This window comes from Podarcis gaigeae, assembly GCF_964106915.1.
Source record: "Podarcis gaigeae genome assembly, chromosome: 17".
Taxonomy (NCBI): domain Eukaryota; kingdom Metazoa; phylum Chordata; class Lepidosauria; order Squamata; family Lacertidae; genus Podarcis; species Podarcis gaigeae.
In genome coordinates, this window is record NC_139694.1 from 21743610 (window position 1) to 21768240 (window position 24631).

The window sequence follows — 24631 nt, forward strand, 5'->3', positions numbered from 1 at the left end:
ATCTATACCAATGTTTATGGACTCCTCCCTTTGGAATATATAAACATAATCAAAAGACTTGGGGGAAAAGCACATAATCAAAAGATTTGGGGAAAAAGCACAGAATTTTTAAATTCTCTAGTTTACAATGAACTACAAACACCAACGATGCAGTCTTGTAAACGGGTATCTGCATTTCTACCCAAATGCAATATGTGATTAATTATGTGCACATAACTGCAACACATATGAATTGCCTCCTTTTAGATACGTTAAAATGATCGTAACAGATGTGACATATATTGTTCTCTGTTTCGGTCCTTTCCATTAAAGGTCACCACCTTTTGGTTCACTCAGTTCATCAGTATATCTTGTATAGTTTATAGATTTACGGCTAGAGACCAGAGCAAGTATTCCTCACACAGTGCAGAGACATAGGGGCAACCCAGCCAGATGGGCAGGGTATAAATAATAAAATTACTCTTACAGTGGTACCTCGGGTTACATACGCTTCAGGTTACATATGCTTCAGGTTACACACTCCGCTAACCCAGAAATAGTGCTTCAGGTTAAGAAGAGAAATCGTGCTCTGGCGGCGTGGAGGCAGCAGGAGGCCCCATTAGCTAAAGTGGTGCTTCAGATTAAGATGAGTTTCAGGTTACGTACAGACCTCCGGATCGAATTAAGTACTTAACCCGAGGTACCACTGTATTTGCATTAATGTTAAGACTGGACCAGCACCACATTATCACCATGCAGCTTTATTTGTAAGCTGTAACCCTTCTGGCGGTTCCCTCACTGGAAGAAGTAAGGTTACAGGGAACCAGGCAGAGGGCCTTCTCGGTAGTGACACCTGCCCTGTGGAACGCCCTCCCATCAGATATCAAGGAAATAAGCAACTATCCTACTTTTAAAAGACATCTGAAGGCAGCCCTGTTTAGGGAAGTTTTTAATGTTTAATGCTGTATTGTGTTTTTAATATTTGATTGGGAGCCACCCAGAGTGGCTCGGAAAACCCAGCCAGATGGGCGGGGTATAAATAATAAATTATTATTATTATTATTATTATTATTATTATTATTATTATTATTATTATTATGTGCCTTGCTCTACGCCTAAAAAAATTTGAACATCTATTTCTTTCTGTGGTTTTTAATTTCTCGTCGTTTTTCATGCTGCTTGCCAATGGCTAAGACAGGAAATGGACTAACGAGAACTGGAAGAGACAGTGCTATCCCCAACTTTGTCACAATTCCTGTATACGGACACTAGGTGGCACTGTTACCCATTCTGAAGGACAGGTGCCCATGGAAAACTGATGCTTCAAAAAATGAAAGCAAAGCTCCTGCTGTGCACATGGCTCTCTCTTCCCTGCTTTGATGCCCAGGTTATTTTGGGGACTGAACTGTTCAGTAGGCACTGCTGTACATCTTCTGCTGGTGTGTTTGTGCAGTAAAAAAACAAGTGAAAGCAATTTAGGTTTGCCTCTTTTACCAGGACACACCCTATTTTTCAGGGGTTAAATTTCTATCCGGGTGGATTTTTCAAATGTCTTTGGCTATACCGTACTTTCTGAATGAGACAAAAGACATAACTGGTGGGTGAAGACTTGCTTTCCTCTTCTCCTGCCCCCCACCCCCAGCAATGTATCACAGCTTTGATAGCCTACATATAGTGGGGGTATTTAAAATGAGAGTCATCGTACCATTCTCTTTTTTTGCTCTACAAAATATGGCCACCCTAATGACTAATTCCAAGTATATTCTGATGCTTGCATAAGAGCTTGTGCGATATTTTACCTATTATAGTGAATTCTTGCAGAAGCTTTTGGGGAACAGTGCTATTTTTCCTTTTGTTCCCGGTTCTTTGGGTCATTTTACTGTACAAAGACAAAAAGCCATCCTGTTACAAAGGACAATTTCGATATTAGGAAGTACCATACAACAACAACAACAACTTATCAGTTGTGCATCCCAATTTTTATTTTATTTGCCTTTCTTAAAATATGTAATGAAATTGAGATGGGGGTTATTACTTTGTGGGGGTTTTGTTCTTGTTTTTATTAGGTCTTCTGTGTTCTTGTCTTATATTTTTATGTTGTCAACCACTCTGAAATCTACAGATGAAGGGCAGTACACAAAGGTAATAAATTATTGTTGTTGCTGCTGCTGCTGCTGTTATTTTAGAACACCTTGCTAAAAAATCCTAAATATACTATGGGATTATTGTGGTATCAAAAATTAAAAATATTACACTTCTTCTTGAAAAGGAAAACCAGGTGCACTGGGAAACTATCATGTGTTCACTGTAATAGTGTAGAAGAATTCAAATGCAAGGTAAGGAGTTTAAATTTGCAACCATCTGATAATTCCGTCTTGAAAATAAGATCTACATGGTGCATCTCTTAGGACAGAATTTGTATTTTTGCCCTAAAGTATATCAACTCCTCCCTCCACAAATGTTTCTACTAGCTTCAGCCAAAATTGACCAGGAGGAGAAATTCTATTTTATTTTACTTTATTTATTCCTTCTAGGACTGGCATGGGCTAAGATTTATCTTAATATTTAGCAACTATACGAAAAATATTTGGGGGGGGGGTGTCCTGATGTTCAATCACACACTTTCTGACCCCAATTATTGGCATTTGGGAGGAAGACAAATCATGATTCATTATCAAGCTTCTAAGCATATCACCTATTGACCTTTCAATTGCAATAGGAAATGGATCATTCACTTCTCTAGAAAGGTTTTACATAAATTTCATGAAAGTGTATTCACACAATGCTAAGAATTATATCCTCCTCCTCCTCCTTCTACCCTGCAAATCAACAGCACTTGAGAAATTCCACTTTTTAATTAATTAGCTAATAAATAATGAAGACTGCAGGAATGGCAACAGTATAGCTTACATTATAAAATCTTTCAGTGACCTTATCTGCAACATTTGAAGCGCCTAATAATCTCGAGTGAAACAAAGTAGTTTAAAGAGTGGGATATACTGGGCAGTGGGCTAAAAAGCCTCATCCCCAGGAAACAATGATCACAGGGGAAGGATAGAAGAGCCTAATGACTACCTTACATAAGGCCTAGGGGCAAGAAGGATTCTGTACTTGGCAGAAAGGAAGCAGAGAATACAGTTTTGAAGGCTGGGAGCTATGGGTCAGGAAACTTATGGGGCACGGGATGCAGGAAGCAGCCAATTAGTCCATCTATCCTGGGCTGACAGCAGCTCTCCAGGGTCTCAGGCAAATGTTTTTCCTATCACTTCCCACCTGCATATTTCCAATTGCAGGTGGCAGGGAATTAATCTGCATGCACTTGTCACTGAGCTTTGTTCCCTCTCTGGAAAGGCTGTGGGGTTGCTAGGTATAGTTAAAGACCATGAAAGGTCTGCCTTACCTTTGACAGTTCACAGAAGGGAGATTCTGCTGGTTGTGGCTTCCCATTCTTGCAGAACTGTGATTTGCTAACCCTAAGGAAGCCTCAGTGGGGCGTACTAGGAGAGGCGACCCCGTAGGTACGAGGGTCCTAGGCCGTATAGGGCTTTAAAGGTTAAAACCAGCACCTTAAACCTGATCCTGTACTTCACAGGGAGTCAGTGCAGCTAGTATCACACTGGATGAATGTGACCCTGCGGCGAAGACCCCATAAGGAGTCTTGCTGCGGCATTCTGCACCCGCTGGAGTTTCTGGGTCAGTTTCAAGGACAGCAATATCGTGATCTTTAGCTGGGGATATATCACGATGTTGAAAACCATATATCGCCCAGACCTAATCAATGTTAGAGTTGAGAAAAGAACTAGTTCTGACACAGGCAGGCGACTGTAGTAGAAAAGACTCTCCTCCCTGGAAGAGAGGGGAGTGGTTGTGGGCGGGAGCCCGAGCTCCGCCCCTAGCAGGGGGCATTAGCCCCCTGCCTCCTCCTCTCACCTGGCTGGCGCCCGCGCCCCTTGGCAGGCACCCAACCAGGTCCTCCGAGGGGGCGTTTACAGCAGCCTTTTGCTGCATCGCCAGCTCCTCCTCGGCCTCATTCTTCTCTCCATCGTCTCGTCGCAAGTCACCCACCCTCCACTCCCTTTGAGCTCAGGGTCTTAGTTCATTGGCCTTGCTATGGACCTTAGGTTGGTCGCCCTGGTTGTCCAGGGGGCCTGGTAGGAATTTTTCCATTTGGCTTTTTGGTTTTTTCGCCTACCTTGTAGCAATCGTCACAATTTTTGTGGTATTGGTGGGTAGGTTAGGCATTGGACTAATGTGTTGTGGTGTGTTGAAGGCCTAGGTGTGGCCATCGCCTATGCCTTCAATTTCTGGGTATTCCGTTAAAGGAATCTGGTGGTTATGTACTCTGTCCGATGCCTGCTTGGCGGGAGGCCATGGCACGACCCTCGGTGACATCAGGGGTGAGCCTATAGTTGGATTAGCATTAACAGGCTCCACCTACTGGTGAATAAACCCCCTTGTTTTAGACTTCCAATGCCTAAGCCAATACCTTTTCACTGCTGTAATCAATAAAGTTGTGGCCTTTTCTTGCCCATTAACCTTATATCACGTGTCCTTGCGTATTCATTTCACATTGCGGGGGTCGGGTCCTCGAACCACAACATACAGATTCTCAAACTAGACCACTGACATTCTCAAACTCCTGAGTACAGAAGTTGGTATAAATGCTCAGCAAACGGATAAACAAAATATTGTATGAATTTCCAGGCTGAGATTCTACCAAATGGCTCTTCGAAGAGCAGAAACAGATGCTTTGCCAGGGATCTCCCCATGCTCCTTAGCTGCTCATACTCAACTGCCAGAGGGAAACAGTATCAGGAAGCCCAAAGGTGCCTGAAAGAAAAGCTCCACCAAAGTCACTGAACAGCCCTTTGCCTGTCTCTCAGTTTGCCTGGGAATAAGTCAGTGGGTAGCGACAATTTTGCTGGCATTCTAATGCTTGAATAATTCAGGTGGCCCATGTTAAAATCCAGTTGCTGACCATGGATATACATCAAGCAAACAGATGACAGCTTAAAGTTGTGAATGGGTTTTACAACACTGAATACCCAGAATGTTTCTTTTTCTACTGATGCAGTAGGGAATCTTGCCCAGGGAGAAACATACAAGCTTACTTCCAGCTTAAAGTAATGCTTTTTAATGGAATCACTTCTAAAGAAATCTTTATTTTCTAGGAACGGGGCGGGGGGTAATCAAAGCAGTATGTAAACATTTATGTTCAGCAGTTTTAATGTCTGCATATAGCTCCTAGTTCAGCACAAATATTGCAGGCTCAGCACAAATTAAAAGAGACCCCAGCAAAACACATAAAGTAATTGTCACTGGTTCATCTGTTTTACCAACATTCACAAAATGCACTCGAGTAAAATGACTCCAAAATGTTGTCCACGGAAAGACACAACTCTAGCCAACCAAGATGGATATAAGCTCCATTAGGTAAATAATAAAATCCACAGAAGTCTGAGAAAATGTCCCATCTGCCCTTCTTTCACATCTTAAAATGTGATCTCATCAGTATGTTTATTGGCCTCTAACATAAAGCTCAGAAACAGAAGCTTTGTAACATGGATTCGTGGTGCAGACTGGAGTAGGATGAGTTAGTGGCACAGGGCAAATGATGGAATCATGGAGTTGGAAGGGACAACAAGGATCATCTAGTCCAACCCCTGAAATGCAGGAATCTCAGCTAAAGCATCCAGGACAGACAGCCACAGGTCAGCTATACCTCAGCACTGCCAAATGTGTAACTGCAGGCGGATGGGTGTGAATGGGGGAAAGCAAACAGAAGAGATGCCCACCTTCCATTTTCCAAAGCTTTCAAACTGTGTTCTAGAGAACCCTGAGGTTCAGCAATAAAATCTATAATAGTGATTAAGCTTCCTTGAAAGAAAGGTTACATACCACTGCTGCTCTTTCCTGCAATGCAAGGCTCCAGGGAAACAGTGGGGGTTGTCTAGAATTCATTATCTGCTTATGGGAGGCAATGGGTAGCCCCATCGACACCCTGCCTGAAGCAAGTAGAATACTTCTAGAATATGGGTGACTGAAATTATCAGACATTTATACAAGTGCCAAAACCTCTTGGTCTCACATAGCAACATGGTTTCGTTCTCTTTCAATATCTAATGAATTTCCTTTTTTTAAAAAAATCTGTTTACAGTGGTACCTTGGTTCTCAAATGCCTTGGTACTCAAACGCCCTGGTTCCCAAACTCCGAAAACATGGAAGTTAAGTGTTCCGGTTTGCAAACGTTTTTCAGAAGCTGAACGTCCAATGCAGCTGTCGGCTATTGTTTCCGGGGCGCCTGCACCAATCAGAAGCTGCGCCTTGGTTTTTGAACATTTCGTAAGTCAAACTGACTTCCAGAATGGATTAAGTTTGGTGCTTTTAATTTTGCTATTTATTTTGCATTTTTGTTTTTGAGGCTTTTTCGGTTAATTTGTTTTTGTGACTGTGTCGAACCCAGTTCAGCTACTGATTGATTGATTGATTGTGTGACTGCGGAAATGGATAAAAGCCCCCCATCCAAACAATCAGTCCAGGTAAGAAAAAAACATAATTTTAATTTTTATCATCTACAATACTGTCTTATTTATTTTATAGTACAGTACATTGATTATTGTTTTCATTTTATGGATCAGTGGTCTTGTTAGATAGTAAAATTCATGTTAAATTGCTGTTTTTAAAAGTCTAGAATGGATTAATCCATTTTGCATTATTTTATATGGGAAAGGGCGCCTTGGTTTTGGAACGCTTTGGTTTTGGAACAGACTTCGGAACGGATTAAGTTTGAGAACCAAGGTACCACTGTGCTTTCAAGTGTAATACAGGAAAGAAGAAGTAGTAAACATTTACTTGAAAACAAAGCAAAACAACACATCTAACACTGTCTGGTAGATGACAGCCACACAAAACACTGCACCAGAGCAATAAAAGAGGAATGGCAAATAAGGAATGGAATACTCAAGGATATGCAGTCATCAAAGCTGTGACATGCAATTTCCTTGCACCTCCATATCAGGTCCCACCAGAATGCTAAGTGCAACACCACCCCCACCACCCCAGTCTACTGTGCCACTCTGCTCTGTTCACATATGTAAGGAACAGCCACCACATATGTCAACAGTTGGGTTATTATCACAGCTCTCAGCAGCACATCCCCAATAAGTGTTGCTTTGTTTCATCATTGCATTGTTTTTAGTTTTTCCAAGTAGCAAAACTAGCAATGGGAGGAGAGCAAAGGTAGTTCATAACCTGTTGCTATTGTTGTTTAGAAACATATTAACGTATCAGCCCCCAATTACTCTAATTCACTGTTAAGGGAATGCTCCTGACAGGCACCATCTGACAAAGTAGATTGAGGGTGTGGAAATATCCAAGATACAGAGTATACCTCTCTGCTCTATGCACATAACAGGATATTGACATTAATGAAACAGAATAATCATGTAAACAAACTTCCACAATCACACACACACCAAGTAGGAATTGGGTTAAAGATATACAGAGGCCACCAGATTTTATTATGGGGCTGACTGACCAGGACCCAGTAGCGAGACCTCCCATGAGGGATGGAAGTGATGAAGAACAGCAGCAATCAGAACCAAGTTTAAATCAAACAGGAATGTAGACTAGGTGCCTGCAAGAGTGCTGGGCGGGCAACTAGATAGCAAGTAAGGAGAAGGAAAATGTACAGGTCTCAATGCAAGGAATGCAGACTGAACCTCTAACCAGCTTTAAGCTAATTGCAAGAACTTTAAACCAAAGCCACTTCTGGGAACAGCACCTATTAAAAGTTTCTGTAAGGAGACTAAATTTCTGCCTCAAGCACTAGGTGGTGCTAATCCTACCTGGGTCTAGCAGGCCAGCATGGACGATGTGATGTTCTCACAACCAGGAAATTTAGTATACCAAAGCATAAAGAAAAGAATGACAAAGAAAAAAACCAAAGTACCTGGCTATCATTTGGTCACAGTCGGTGGTAATGAAACCATGCATTTTGTGATCATAAAGTCTTCGTAAGAGTGTAACATGCTGGTATTTATAATTCACAAGTCCATTTTTAAAAAACACATTCTAACGGATAGCTTTGGTATTAATAATGTAATCTGACTTACCAACTTAGCTACTTTTCCATAGTCAATCCACCTGATCGTTGCAAAGTTCGTTGACTCGGCACAATTGAAACCATGATTAAATCCCGCGTGGTATCCATATGGGAAAGTGATCATAAACTCTCCTGCCTCCTGTGTTATCTAAAAAAATGAAAAGAAAATGAATAATAATTGTCCAGGTGCTTCTTCCCCTAGATTTTCCATTTCACCTGTGGTCTTGGATGACCACATCTGCATGGGTCACATGGACTGGTTATATCGACTCAATGTTTCCTTAAAAAAAACCCAACGCACCAGCCTCTACCCAAAGGTTTTCATTAGAGCTTTTTGGTTCATAGGAAAGAAATAGGCCATTTTCACTTGTCCCAAAGAAGTATATACTCATACTCTGCATAAATGAATGAAATTGGCACAAATAAGTAGCAGTGGGAAATTGGGGGGGAGATCAATAGCAGACAGGGTGGCCATGTGTCCTACTTCATGGAGATCAGCTCTCTACTTGAGGGTTGTTCAGTCCAATCTCTCATGCTCACCATTCTAAAAAAAGAAAACTCATAGGTCAACTGGAAGAAAACATAGAATTTCGCAACATTGATGGAAGTTAGTGAAGTTTTCCATCCAAGATTTGCTTGGCCCCCTGTACCAAGAAACCTCTGGCAATTTTTCCCCCTGCCACACCTTGTGTTCTAAAGACTGTCAAGTTTGCTATCAGGTAGTAAGATGTTACTGTTATAGAAAGCCATTAACCATTTGGTTGTTTCCTGAAGAGGACAACTAATAAAAAGCTGTGAGATGTTTTACTGACCTTCTTAAAGACAGCACCATTATACGTATAAATAAAACTAACACGGTGAGAACTGATTAAATATCTCCCTCCCTGAGCAAGAACCAGGAATCAGGGAGAAAACAGTATTGCAGCAATGCATAGTGACATAAAAAGTCAGTAAGTACAGGGTGGAACTACATCAGCCATCAAATAAGATAGAATGAGCCATGGTGAAATTCACAAAACTAGCATAGAGGCGCCAGGTAGCCCCCAAGATTGAGGTGACGTCACACAAGCACATGGCTGGCTCAAGATTGCGGGGGCCTGGCCCCCTTAAAACAAATATTGAGGGGGCTGATGTACCTTTGGCCCCTGAAAGCTGGTGCTCCTGCTTTAGAACACATTTAAGCAGCAGGCAAATTTCTCAACATTTGTCCATTTGTATTCACCTGTCAGTGCAAGCTGGATTTCGAAGGGACAGAGGAACCAGAGACCAAATTGCAAACATGCGCTGGATTATGGAGAAAGCTAGAGAGTTCCAGAAAGACATCTACTTCTGCTTCATTGACTATGCAAAATCCTTTGACTGTGTCGACAACAGCAAACTATGTCAAGTTCTTAAAGAAATGGGAGTGCCTGATCACCTCATCTGTCTCCTGAGAAAACTCTATGTGGGACAAGAAGCTACAGTTAGAACTGGATATGGAACAACTGATTGGTTCAAAATTGGGAAAGGAGTACAACAAGGCTGTATATTGTCTCCCTGCTTATTTAATTTATATGCAGAATTCATCATGCGAAAGGCTGGGCTGGATGAATCCCAAGCCGGAATTAAGACTGCCGGAAGAAATATCAACAACCTCAGATATGCAGATGACACAACCTTGATGGCAGAAAGTGAGGAGGAATTAAAGAACCTTTTAATGAGGGTGAAAGAGGATAGCGCAAAATATGGTCTGAAGCTCAACATAAAAAAACCGAAGATCATGGCCACTGGGCCCATCGCCTCCTGGCAAATAGAAGGGGAAGAAATGGAGGCAGTGAGAGATTTTACTTTCTTGGGCTCCATGATCACTGCAGATGGTGACAGTAGTCACGAAATTAAAAGACAATAACTCCCACTATGACAAACCTAGACAGCATCTTAAAAAGCAGAGACATCACCTTGCCAGCAAAGATCCGTATAGTTAAAGCTATGGTTTTTCCAGTAGTGATGTATGGAAGTGAGAGCTGGACCATAAAGAAGGCTGATCGCTGAAGAATTGATGCTTTTGAATTATGGTGCTGGAAGAGACTCTTGAGAGTCCCATAGACTGCAAGAAGACCAAACCTATCCATTCTTAAGGAAATCAGCCCTGAGTGCTCACTGGAAGGACAGATCCAGAAGCTGAGGCTCCAATACTTTGGCCACCTCATGAGAAGAGAAGATTCCCTGGAAAAGACCCTGATGTTGGGAAAGATGGAGGGCACAAGGAGAAGGGGACGACAGAGGACGAGATGGTTGGACAGTGTTCTCAAAGCTACCAGCATGAGTTTGACCAAAGTGCGGGAGGCAGTGGAAGACAGGAGTTCCTGGCGTGCTCTGGTCCATGGGGTCACGAAGAGTCGGACATGACTAAACGACTAAACAACAACAACAAATTCATCTGTCATCTCTCATGTTTGTCTGACTTCTCTTTCTCCTTCCATTCCCCTCTCAAGCAACTTTTCCTTATGACTTTTCCATCCTCCCCCTGCCTGAGTTTATCACCTGCTGCACCTCAAGGAGATCTTACTATAGCAAGCCAATTTTGCCCTGCATTATGGCTCTCTGATAAGTTTTCTGCCTGGTTTCCTAAAAAAAACAACCCAGTAGGACCTGAGGAACCATTTCTGAGCTCCAGGCTTAACCAATAAAGCACAGTCCATCTGAGCTGTCTAGACAATACTCTTCCAGGACAAATACTTAGGCACTCTTATAGTAAAAATGTCTTAAGAATTAACTTTTGCATTTACCAGTATTACCATTGCAAAACATGCTTTTGCCTGAAGGCATCTATTTGAGACCTTACTAATGATATAACTGCCATGCAAGTGGCTGAAATTAGAAACTACAAAAGAATCATTTCACAGCATTGTAGCTCCAAACAAAAGCATGTTATAGTTTCAGAAATGTTTTATTTAATGGAAGACTTAACTTTTCCTAAAGGAGTACAATTTTTGCAGTCAGCAGAAGGATACAAGGAGTGGAAGTGCAAGATATGGAGAATGTGGAATTTTATGTAATGAATTCTTGCTCACCACTGCATTGAAATTCCTTTTACTTTGATTTTTTTTTTTTTTTTGTCACAAGACAATGGAAAGACACAGAAGTTGGAAGAATTAACAGGAGATCACCTAGGCACTCAAACTATGGAGTTTTTCAACAAAGCACATAGCACAGTAAAAAAAAGAAAAAGGCTGTAGGACAACTCAGGCACTGCTCCAAATACTAAATGCAAGTTCTTGGAGAGACACAATTTCATTGACATAATAGCATTTGTGTTGGAAGGAAGCAAATGCCCCTTGGGGGCAGCTGTCTGAAAGGCCAGGATTCCATAAAATACCCATAAGCTAAACTGGGTTAATCTCATGAAGTGTCCAGAGGAAAGAAAAAGATTTAGCAACTTCATTTCAGCAGCTCCTCTTATACTCAGGAACTATTTGTTCTCTCGATATCCAGTCCAGATCTGCTTTGCCACAGCTTGAAGCCACTGCTTCTTCCCCCAATTCCTCCATAGTAACTTTTTCTTTAAAACCAAGCAGTTCAGTTTTCCTTGCTTTTTCCTGGGTGGGGGCAGGGGTGACATACTGAGCTGGATCGAAAGAGGCCATTACTTAATTGCTTACCTAGAGCTTTCAAGAATTTGGTGTAAATAGACAATGCTGCTTCTAGCAGAGGAACCCAACTCAGTCTACCTGTACCTGCTGGGTAAACTGAAATGGTTAAGTGGTCTAAGGCAGCTGATAGCACAAGCTGTTTATGCTGCCTCTAGCCACTATCCTGAAGGTGCATCTGGTAACCAGCCCCCATAGCTTGTGCGGCTGAACCCTCAATAAAATAGGTCCCCTATGTAGCCCAGTCACTTACCTCCTTTCAAGTTATGTCCTTTGCCCAATTCCTAAGAACCAACTTTCACATTATACATAACAAAACAACATAGTCACTCGAAAAACAACAACAACTGCTATATAGATTAGAAAATCACTTTGCTAAGATAAAACTCATGCTCCCCATTTGTTAATCTTGAGATCTGGTGCAATTAAGCCCTAACTCCTTGAACCAGCAACCAACCAAAGTCCACATCAAATTCAAAAAGCTTTTATTATAGAAGTGTTAAATTTCTTTACAGAGCTACCATAAACATGCAATAGCATAGTTCATATTAAAATGTACGTCATCATGCCACAACATAAACATTACTTTTTGTTAGCTCATGAGAGACTGGAGAGGCAAAAAAAAAAATCAGCAAGTTTCTGAACTTGCAGATTATGTACACAAGATGGGAGATTTGTGAATGCTTAGATATAATCAGAGAGGCAGTACTATAATTCTAGGTTTGTACTCTATGTGATGCATTTGTGTGCGCACACAAAAATATGGGCACAAGGCAATTAAATAGCCTATTACTCTATCTTTTCCATAGACATATGTAATGCTACCTTATAGTTCCATTACGAATTGGTAGCAATTGTGTACTGTATCGAAGCATAAGCACATAAATATGGGAGTATGCACACAGGTGCACATGCTGAGATTGTGATTGGAGTTTTTTTGAGAGTCTGGTGTGAGTGCATATAAGTATGAACATTTTCTGTGCCAGCAATTCCCAAATTTATCTTGTCACTCACCCCCACTGATGACAGTTTAGCAGGTGTGCTATTGCAACAACCAGCAGTTCAGCTGTCACCTGGTAGGCGTAGGCTGGCTTATCAGTGTTTAGCACGTTTCCAGTTCTATCACTCCAAGCCACAAGAGATCACAGCCCGATTCTCTCTATTCACATTCTCACAGAAGCCTATTAATTAGAACTACAGTAGGGTATAGACTGCTCTCTGGTGGTACAAGGTGACATAATATTTAGTTATCCAAAATGTTTAAATGGAAACTGAAAAGTTCCTAGCCCTAGGATACAGCTGTATGAAGGACAATATACAAATGCCTTAAGCGCATAAAAGTAGAAGCGGAATGAAACTTTGTGTGCTGAAAACCCATTGTCTCCTGCAAAAATGAGTCTGAAGAGGTTAAACAGAAATCCTCCTGCCTACACTACTTGAGAGCCTTGCTGTATTCCCATGCTAGAAGATGCCCTGCTCTGACTTTGTGAAATACAAAATGAAAGCTATAAACTGCAGGATTTTATTTCGTATGTGCAGTATGGAGAAATTTAGTAGTTGACACATATAATACAAATAAAGCAACTGTCTCTTCCTAAGCTGAGATGCCATTACAAAGAATAAAAGGATGTGCACATTTATGCTTTAGTCACTTTCCTTGGCTATGTGCATAATGTGCTAGACGTAGCATAACCAAGGATCCTTTCTGACCACTCCCATTTGTCAATTAAAGTCCTTCATGAAATAAATGGGGTGGTTTAAGAATGTCTTTGTCTCCATTTATCCTGAACATTGCTGCCTGTGTACTTCAGCCTGCGGAAGACTCCCACATAACTTATTCACATAGAGGATTCTGTTATTCTGTGAAGCTGTTCTTTCTGCAACTGCTGTCCTTATTTAGAAAGTATATCTGTGCAGTTAGACAGGCATCACTGTTTAACTTGAATCTTTATAGCTTCCTTTGACTTGAATTATAAGCCTAGAGTTGAGCAATGAACTTCACTTGAAGAGGATGTTACTCACAGGCTTAGGTCCTCAAGTTATGTGGTTTTTTGAAGGTATCCTACTTTGAGGTCTGACCCGCTTAGGAACATTGCATATCTGGATTCCATGTTCCAGAAAATGCCACCACATGTCCAATGAGATGATGTGGTGGTTGCAGCCATTGATCACTTAAGAGGCAAACACCTCTCAGCCTGTTCTATCTTGTAAGAAAGCTGGAGCAAGTGGTCCTTTGCTACACATACTATAGCCTTTAAAATCCAGTGAGAGTTCACCCATGCTCCTTTCCATGTCTGAAATGTTCATTGTTCATATTAAGAATGTACTATAATAAGTTTAGAGGCAAGAAAAATATTTACACAATCGGAACACCATCATCCTTTTTAGTTTTTTAACACTACTGAAAGACATTGGAACTGTTTTTGTAGATCCTCCTACCCTCTCACATCAACCGCCAAGTAGGGAAAACTTAAAGTGGCTATTTTAGAAATGTGGGGGAGAGATCTGGAAAAGGCATTAATTCTTTAGAGATTCCAGATCTCTGAATAGCACACAGATACTCCACATAAGGTGGAGTTGAGCAAAATCTGTACCAAGCTAAAATTTCAGCCAACTTGCTGAAAGCTTTCTTGGCGTATCGTGATCCTACTGCGAAAAGGCTGCAGCTCTCTAGCAACTACAGCAGCTTATCAAGTGGGCAGCAAAACATCAAGAGAACAGGAACATTTGACTTAGCTTTTGGAAGCAGCTACATATTTAATCCTCCTCATGACTTAAAAAAAAAAGATCAAAAGTCATCTCCCTCTTTTCACCTATTTTATATTGAGATGGAATTCGTCTTCTGAGAGCACACTACACTTTGAATATTCAGCAAGAGATGAAATCTGGATAGCAAAGTTTGTGGCAATGGTCTGCCGCAGCCAAGGCAACAGTCAAGCAGGCCATTTGGAGAGAATTCTTTGGACAGAATGCAAGATATAAACGTAAGTAATGAAATGAAATATAAAGTGTGGAATTCTCACTACACACTCAGAAGCATATATAGTCATCCATGCAGGAATACAGTGATGAAGGGACACATTCCTTCTTTCTTCCATGCTTCTCTCATCTCACTCAATACTTGTCTGTCATGGTTTCTGCAGTGATACTTAACTTTCTTGCTTAACTTGTGCACCTTAGCTGAAGTTTATGTCCAAATAAATTACCCATGTATAACTATTCCAACTTTGATGCAGTAGCTTAAAGACCCCAAGGTTAAAAAAACAACTCACTTTGTCAAATGGAATTCCGTATTTTTTCAGTATCGATGGAGAAATTAACGTCATCTTATGGCGCAGGAAAGCATCACATCCTTGAGAGCTGCTTGGGAAGAATCCTAGAAAAGCACAAATAAACAAAGAATTGTACCAATCACAGTGAGAACATTTTAATCACTTGCTGTATTCACCATATATAGTTCAATTCCACTGTCGCCAAGTTCTGTGTTTCCCTGCCCCACCTTCCCTACAGTTAAAAAGGCAGAACAGCAAGTTAGATAATATGGTGACATTCTGACACAGGTTAAGTGATGCTACAGTTTACAGGGGTGAAGAGGAGAACTGAACATGGGGATTCCATTTTCAGAAGCAGCCCTGGGTCTTTTATAATACATACTTCTTCCCTGAACTAGACCTAGCATTTAAATAGTAAGTCAGACATGCTGAATGACCAAGCCCTTCTGTCCATCTGAGAAACAGCAATACTTTAACAGACCAAACTCTGGCCCAGGAGCCTTGCAGGGCATTGTCTTCTCTGACAGGAGTCTGCAGTACAATGAAGGGCCTTGTGCAGTTGGTGAGGTAGCAGAGCTTAGGATTCTGGTCCTCCATAAAAGGAATCTGAATCCCAAGTTTCAGGCATCAAGTCCTCTTTCCTCTGTCAGTGTTTCCCAGTGGAAGGAACTTGTGAACAGCTTTGTGTCTGCAGGATCCCTGAAGCAGAATCTTGCAAACTGGGGAACAGATAGCCACGACAACTAGGGATTGGGACATGACAGATGCAGGACACTCTACCAGACAGTCTTTTACATTCATAACACCGATCCACATGCAGAATGACATATCTGCATCAGGGCATTCAGTTGGGCAATCCTATGCCCGATCAGTGCTTTTTTCCAGAATTTTCTCCAAGGTGGCACTTACTGTAACAACTTCACAGTGAATACTGGCACCTATTTTTCTCAGGGAAAAAGTACTGTGCCCAATTATTGTCTTTTCAGCTGAACTGTGAAGGTTCTAGATGTGTAAATGGGTGCTGGGTTGTAGTCTTATAATACAAGCATTTAAGACAGCCAAACCATTGCTTCGTTTGCCTAGTAGTCTCCTGTACAGTGCTACTTGTTTTAGGAAACAATACCATTAAAAATTGTATCTTTAAATGCAGGAATGTGAAAGCTATCCCTTAGCAATATACGTCAGATGAACTCATCACACTTTTTAAAAAAATCTGTACATTTGTGCTGCATTAAATAAATTTTAAATTAAAATCAATGAAGAAAGAAGAGTCTATTTAAATCTCCTTCTATATGGATTTGTAATCAGGGCCTGAACAAATGTGGTGACTGGTCATAAGTTAATTTAAATTGGAAACCCACTGGAGTAAGGTAATGCACAGTATATTAAGCCCAGCATATCAGTTTAGAATGTATATTTACAATGACCCTGGAAAATTATGCTCTATATCATCTCAGCAGGAGGGGGGCGGGAACACGCGCACACAATGAAAGAGACATGCTTTGAAAGCCAATCTTCTATGAATATGTTGAACAGGTTTTACTGTTAAATCCAATACTATTTTTGCACAAAATCCATACCCCCAACGTTTAACAGATGAACATCAGAATATGCTTGTGCATCAATAACTGGGTAGGCAGGTCCAGAGATGGACAATAGCAGGCAGAAGGCACACTCAGAGAAGGTATTCAAGACCAGAGGAAGGTGGAATCAACCATTAACAACCCTGACAAGATAAATAGTGTAATTATTCCACATTAAAGTGATCTCAGCTACATAGCCTATGGTTGCAGCCTCTGCCTGATCCTCCAAAAGCTGGGCTATCCTGTTAAAGGGATCCGGGGGGGGAGTTGCCTATGTCCTTATGTCCGGATGGGAGCCAGGGCTGATGGGACGCCCCCAGACAGTGATCCCTGCAGGGGTCACCCTATCTGATATAAGTCTTAGGAGCGCCTGCTTATGGATTGACCTATGGTATCACTTCCAGCAGATAGGCTGGAAGAATTTGATTGCCCCATGCCCAAGCCTAACCTCTGTCATCTGTATTCAATAAAGTTGTGGCCTGTTTCGATCCAAATCCGTCTATGTTGTCCTATATTTCAGATTCTTCAGTATTCCAGTTCATCACAGATCTCAGTCATGCAGGATCCATGATAACAAAAATAAAGCTTTGTTATAAGCTTATATTCTTAGAACCACCCTCATTGTTCCAATTCACTGTTCAGACCTGGGAACAAATGGTTTATTAAAAAGGAACATCAGAATTATGAATTATAATGGTATTGTTAACGACTGCCTGATTCCTTAACAATACCATTGTTAAGCAATCACCGAGATCTTCAGGAGTTCAGGCTTTAACAGGGACCAAGGCTTTAGCTTGCCATGCGTTACCCAGTTAAAAGAAGTCCAGCAGTCCTGCTTTATTGTAGACATCTTTGGGACAGGCATTTGGAAACTGATTTTTCTTTTACCAAGCCGTTTTATCAACATGTTACTGATTCTCTTACCAATGCTACTGTTGCTATATTATGTTTTTGTGTTGTATGCTATCTTCTTATATGTCCTATGAGAGTGTGGCTTCATTTATGCCCTTAAATCTTAAAGGAGGCTTTAAAATGGCTCGGGGGGGGGGGCACTGTTCTATACAAGGAAAAAGAAATCAATTGCCTGTACAAAAAGGACTCTCTGAACCATAAGTAGTTTTGTGCGTGCATGCTTCCAATTCAATCTGTCCCCAAGATCAATACAGGAAGTAGAGTAGAGGGTTAACTGCTATTGCAAAAAAAGAACAACAACCCGGCTCGAATCTTCTCCTGCTTTCCATGTCCCACCCCTACAAATTTCAGTTTAAACACTACAGCTAACAGCTTGTTTTTCTTTCATTCTGATGCTTTTGGCTCTGGGCTCCCTTCTAGAGAAGGGCAGGAAACAAACGTTCACCTGCACTGGCCTAAGGAAAGAAAGGAGAGCATGCAGCCAGTTTAAATCTTACCTCTTCCACTGGCTGCATTCACAAGTTCAAATCCTGATTTATTAGTTAGGATATGCGTGAGCATGCAGCCCCTTCCCAGCTCTACTCCCCAATTCACACAGATTGAAACAAATCAGAAAGCCACAGTGCTATTATATCCTAGTATCCTGTTTTGCAAATATTGAGCCTTTAATTTCAAAGGGGGGGGGCTCATATTCACCCTTTACAGGACCTGAGGAGCACAGAAGAATTTTTAGCATATATGAACTAGGCATATATTGTAACCAACTCTACAACCCCAGCACTGAAATATTTCTGAGAAAATGGTGGGTTGAGATAACAAGAGAGATGTCATCACAACAATGATGAGAGAACAATGAAGTCTGATCGAATTCTCTGGAGCCTGTGAGGACTAATTATTGTGTCAAATTTTATTAAAATTCAGAGCTAATTAATTTTCCACACACTTCTTTAATCTTCGGAATCATCAAATCACAAGGTCCTCTTTAAAAATAATCAAAAGCAGCTCCCCAAATGCAGAGTTTTCTTTCTCAACTGCTGGAGAAACTGTTGGTGCACAATTTAGATAAATAATCATCGGCCTCAGGACATATATTTCATTTCTCCCAGTAGTATCATTACAACATAATAAAAATCACCATCATGATTTATAAAGCCTCGATTCCTCTTGCTATATATACCTTATTAAGTCATTTAAAGTGTATAAAACATGTTTTCCGAAAGAGGCAATTTAAGAGACAGAAATAAATTAGTACTAGGAACAAACTGAAACCTCTTTAGAGTAAATCAGTATAGATTTAAAGAAGAAATAAATTGGCACATAAGAAATTTGATTTCTTGGATGAGTCAGTTCAGCACCCAGACCCACTACAGCAAAGTCAGAACATTTCAATCCACGTAATGGGAAGCAATGGGTAGCGACTGCACACAAAAAGCCCCAAAGCATGGAGATCATAGCCTGAAGATGTTGAAAAATTATTCTGTCACTTCATAGGCAGCTAAAGCCAAGAAGTAAATTTACTGCTGTACTCCCAAAGAGCTTGGCACATTATAAAACATCCATGCATTTTCAAATATGTACAATAAAATCCTGCATCCACCCTAACCTTACCCCAAATATTCTGATGCAGCTTTTAATATCCATTCTGAAGCTTGAAAAAGTGACTCACAAGGCAAGTTCAGTTGTTCAAAGATATGACAGACAGAGAGAGACCACAATAAGCAAATTTAATTTTCACTGAAATACATAGGCCATCTTTACATTTTAATCTGCCAGCACCTTACCTCTGACACAGCATCTTATTATTGACAAACTAATCAAATCTATATGGCCATGCCAGGGAAAACCACTGTCCTGAGTAGGACCTGACCATGACCAGACCTGTCAATTTTGGTTTCACTCTCTGTCTACTTTTTCCAATATTAATTTCAGTTCTCCACATCTCTGTGTCAATTTGTGATTTATTTATTTTTAAATCACATTTACATTTTTTGGCATTTTAGTGCTGATCTCTCCAAATATACATTTTGTATGCAATTATAACTAATATACACATTTTCAAGGTGCCGTTTCCCTCAGTATACAGGATTTTTTAATTTTCATCGAAGTATGCATTTTATGTACACTTTACCCCAGTATATGCATTTTTATGTACATGCCTTGGCTCAAGAACTCTCTTGCAAAACGTGAAGAAGTATTAATTTCGAATGAAGATTGTGTCTCAGTTCAGGTATTATTGAAATGCATATTTAAATATGTTCCATTTTATTTTAAATGCTGTCTGAATCAAATTTCTCCCCTGTCTCTAATCCCAGCCCCTTTCTACTAACTAGGACAACTATGTATGGTTGTGCTGGATTTGCTAAACTTACCTCAGCAGATAGATTTTGGCTTCACTTTTTTCCAGCCTAAATGTGCACAGTGCAGTATGTGGATTGCACTGACCTTAAGAGCTAAGCCACATCCACAGGTCATGAAATTAATACCTATCTTAATTTCCCCCTAAAAGTACATCAGGTAACTATATAGAAACACACACACATGCACACACAAACACTGGTATCTAGACTTATGAGTGGGCAACCTATAGCCCTTGGCTAATTTCATGCAGGTGACAAAAGGAGAAGACAAAAATAAAAAGAGGTGGCAGAAAAAAGGAAAGGTAACGCATCCCTGATTTGTGGACCCCAACAGGTTACCCCCGAAAGAATGTGTCCCTCAACAGACAAAAGGTTGCCCCTACCTTAATACAAACACAATTGTATGACATAAATTGGCAGATCTACATATTGGAGTGCCATTTCTCAACTATCATTCACTGACTATATATCATAACATATATAATATGAACTTTGTTTCCGTTTCAACTCTGTTGAACACAACTGAACAACATAAACAAATGCCACTCATAAACACATGAATGAGATTACAGGATACAGTATACAAATCTAGATTCAGGTAGGTAGCCGTGTTGGTCTGACGCAGTCGAAGTATATAAAAAAATAAAATTGTCCAGTAGCACCTTAGAAACCAACTAAGTTTGTTCGGGGTATAAGCTTTCATGTGCATGCACACTTCTTCAGATACACTGAAACAGAAGAAACCAGACCCTTATACATAGTGGGAGGGTGGGGTGGGGTTTTTCTCATGAGGGTAGTAGGAGATGGGTGATTGATATGAATGCAAGTCATTTATAATTTGTTGCTGTTACTTTTATTTTCCTCTGCATTTTCAAGCCAACATTGTCAAATACCTTAAGAATTCTGTGATGTTATAGAGCAACATAACTAGTTTCAAAATTGCAATAACAGCTCACTTGAGATTTTTATTACATTTGTGTCTGCGTAAAATTGAAAGAACTACATAAATGAGAAAGCACCTGAAGGGCAAAATCAAACTGCTGCCTTTATTAGATGCAAGTCTAATGTCTTTCAGATAAAATATTTGTAGGTGCCATAGTCAATCAAGTTTTCAATGGATTCCAAAGATGAAAGCATTCATGCATAAAAGGCAATGTGATAATTATGATAGGCAGACAAGATAATGGAAAAAATCCTAGCCTTCCTTTAATTTTATGTATCAAGTACAGACTTGACCTAGATAACCTGCAATGCTTCACCACATTTACTGCATTATTTTAGCATTTTAATTATTTAGGAAAATTCAATTAATTCAGTAGGCATCTGGTAAGCAGGACCAACCTTCCTGCATCTCACAGCTTTTTTTAGATGCTGCAATTCTGCACAACACTTTTAATATAAATATGTAATTAAGCCTGAAATCTATTCACTCTGCAAGTTTATTAACCTTTGCTGATTATGCAAATTGTAGCTGTGAGGCTGTCGTGACATTTTCATCATTTTAAAACAGCTTGTTTTAAAAATTCCATTGTAATCTTTATGGACAGTGAGTACAGTATGAAGATCACATACACCTCATCTCCAAATCCTGGTAGTGACAAAACAAACTTGCCAAAAAAGATAAATAAATGAAAGAAAGATGAAATGAACAGCTGGAAGAACATTAAGGTTTTTGCTTATGCACTAGTAAAACCACCTTTGTGTTTTAATTCACTGTTCAGGCCTAGGAACACACAACTTATTTAAAAAAGAACATCAAAATTATACTATTTGTTAAGATGACCGGCATTTTTACAAGCACACTGGCAGGGGCATGGAGTACGGCACACAGCAGACTTTGGGTAGGGAGCACAGCTACTCCAATGATCTAATCAGCATGGCATTTTGAAATCTCAAGAGAGGCTTAACAATGGGTCAAGGGACTACTCTTCTGTACAAGAAAAATAATCAATTGTGTATGTATAAAAAGGGCTTTCTGAACCAAAGCCCCAATAACCAAAGATGCATGTTGGAGTCGCAAGTGTACCCCTAAATTTTAAGCATCCCTCTCATTAGGCAATAGTGCATATCACACATGAAGACTTCTACATATGCAATGAAACTTCCCCTTTCCCACCCCAAAACTGCTCGGGGGAGGGATCCTCAAACATTTTGGAGGGTGCACACAGAGGAGAGGAGAAGAAAAGAAAGTCTGATTGCACAAATGGAAGCCAATTCCACCCACTGGCAGACATCACTGGGTCTGCCCATCAGTCAAGGTTGTGAAGCTGAGAATTTGAGCTGTAATGGTTTGGTGTTACTCGTTTTAATAAATTAGATATATTTTTATGATATATGAATTCATATACAATATGTTCATGTATGTTCTTTCTTCACAAGAGGCCTGTAGGTCTCCAGTAAAGCTTCTCATAATAACCTCAACTTTTTTTCTTTAAAAGCACGTTCATATTTCTACAATACTGCACTGTCCTCAAATGTATGCCAGTGATTGCCCCCACTGTAATGGCTGTTCAGTAGTGGAAGGAATGATCGTTTAGCTTAGAAAAGAACAGGCAGTGATAAATTTATTACTGTGTGAAGGTGCATGGATAAGAGCTCTTTGATTTCCTATATTTAATTAACATGGTGTTCTTACCTTTCCTCCATATTACTGTCTCACTGGTTTTTTGGGACTGGACTTTACGCTAACAGTAGCCTTATTTATTGCTTAACTTTCAAGAAATGAATGTATAAAGTTATTTCTGCTGTATATGTCTCCTCTTCAGCCTTTTGTATTTTTATGCTATAGCAGTATATAACTGTTTAAATGGACAAATAAGAATTACCGTACTTCTCATATCAGCATTTCCATACTAAGTTGAGCAGCAGGGAGGGGCAGTTTCTAGGGGATGTTACTCGTAGCGGAAGAGCATAGGACTTTCTTTCCTCCCCCACCACCCCTGTCCCGTCTCCAGTGCAAAATACTCCCTTTACCCAAAAGCAATTGCAGCAAAAAGGGGTCACTGACACTTTATCGTGTAATGTCACGTATAAGGTATTGCTTTGCCCCAAAACTTTAGTCATGGTATTATTTCCAGCTAACTATTCCACTGACAAGCGTAATATAGATACAATAAGAATTGCAAAGCAGCATACATCCAATTTTAAACTGCTCCTAAACTTTATATTAAATATGAATTTAGACAGAAATGACAATATATTGCAAAAATAAGGATATAAACATGACTTCTTCAAAATCGTATGATTTCCAAAGACGACAGTCTTTATTTTAAAAAGCAATTAAAGTGGCAACCACAATTATTAGATACCTTTCTAAAAATAAGGGACTTTTGAACCGAATGTCTTTGATATATGTATCTTACCTTGAGCTAGTCGTTCAAGTCGTTTTCCATGTTCTGGAGGGATAGCATACCTAAAATTTACATAAAAAGAAAAGAGAAGAATTCATAATCACTGTCTACCTACAAGAGAAATCTGCATAGCTAACATAGCACACACAGAACATTCATTTTATGTATTTTTAAAAAACACTTTTCTTTACAAAATAGAATTCGAAACAGCTAACATCAAGGTTGTTTTTTTAAAGTAACAAAAAGTTTTCTCGGTGGCCTACAATAAGTTAAAAAAAACCCTGAAAGACACAGACAAAATCATTAGGAAGTGGGGAAACCTACAATAATCAACTCAAACAGAATTCAGAATTGTTGTTGTTGTTTTAAAAAAGCTTACTTAACATAAGTTGTTTGAAACACCTGGTACCAAAAGGACCGGATGAGACTCTCTGGGAAGGCCTTTCTGTAACCAGGGTGCTACTACTAAAAAGGCCTAGTCCCAGGTTTACACCCACAGCCCTCTAGGAAACATGCTTTTCCTGACTATTAATGTGGGCTTGAAATACAGGCGCTTCTTTTTACTTTTGCTCAGAATTGTTAAAAACTACATGTTGCCATTGACAGGCTAGATGCCACATGTCAGTTTATAGGCAATGCATAATGAGTCCTAAAATATCACCAGTGAAAATGTCATTCTTTTCTTGCTTGATATTATTTGAGCTGCTTTTAGTTTCAAATGTTAAGTACCTGCTGAGTGCTAAGCACATCAATAATAATGTTGACACTTAAGATATTTTGCTGTCGGTGGATACCCTTTCAGTGTGGATACACTTTTAGTGGATACACTCGGATTTATGATCCCCCCTCTTCTAAATTTTGATATTTAGTTACCAGAACCTGGCTTTCGTTATTATTATTAAAACTTTAGTTTGAGAAACCAACCCCAGATAGGCAAGTGATAGGTGATTCATGTTATCAAAAACTTCTCAACAAAGGTTTTTCCATCAAATCTATGGAATCCATTATTTTATAGTGGAAGAATATGAATCAAACTCACGGGCAAGATAAATTCACATGGTCTCTGTTAATTATGCTAAAAATGCAAGAATTTCCAGTGGGGTAGTTGCCTTTCTTGAAGCAAAAACAGTAAGAGATTTGTGGCGCCATAAAGACTAACAACTGCATTATAGCACAACTTTACAGTCAGTTCCATCAGATTCATGCTAGAAATGTAGTTTCAACTGTACAGCATAGCTGTTGAAACTGTGTATATGTCTATTAAATCTGTAATATAAAGTATTTTTTTAAAAAAGAGAACGAAGGGGAAAACCATTACCCAATGATTATTTAAATAACTGAAATAAGAGGGTGTGGTTATTGGTCTTTATATAAATAACACTGAATACAACCTATTCAAGCACCCTATTTCCTCAATACTTTTCAATTTGCCCCCTTTCAAAGTG

At 39.9% G+C, this 24631-nt stretch overlaps 1 protein-coding gene across 7 annotated transcripts in view; it reads right to left on the reverse strand.

The window, feature by feature from the left end:
* Window positions 1–24631, reverse strand: part of KDM4C (lysine demethylase 4C) — a 182725-nt gene that overhangs the window by 130081 nt on the left and 28013 nt on the right. For 6 of the 7 annotated variants that reach the window (XR_014559325.1, XR_014559326.1, XM_083718554.1 and 3 more), the window contains 3 exons: window positions 23199–23248; window positions 14985–15088; window positions 8094–8231 (listed from right to left, as the gene is read on the reverse strand). Coding sequence is in view for 4 of the 7 variants with exons in the window: in XM_083718554.1 (XP_083574680.1) it covers window positions 8094–8231; window positions 14985–15088; window positions 23199–23248 (292 nt within the window). In the remaining 3 variants the exon portion in view is untranslated. Of the gene's footprint in view, window positions 1–1844; window positions 3817–4575; window positions 8232–14984; window positions 15089–23198; window positions 23249–24631 lie in introns of those variants that run through there. The other variant, XR_014559327.1, reaches the window with a different exon arrangement.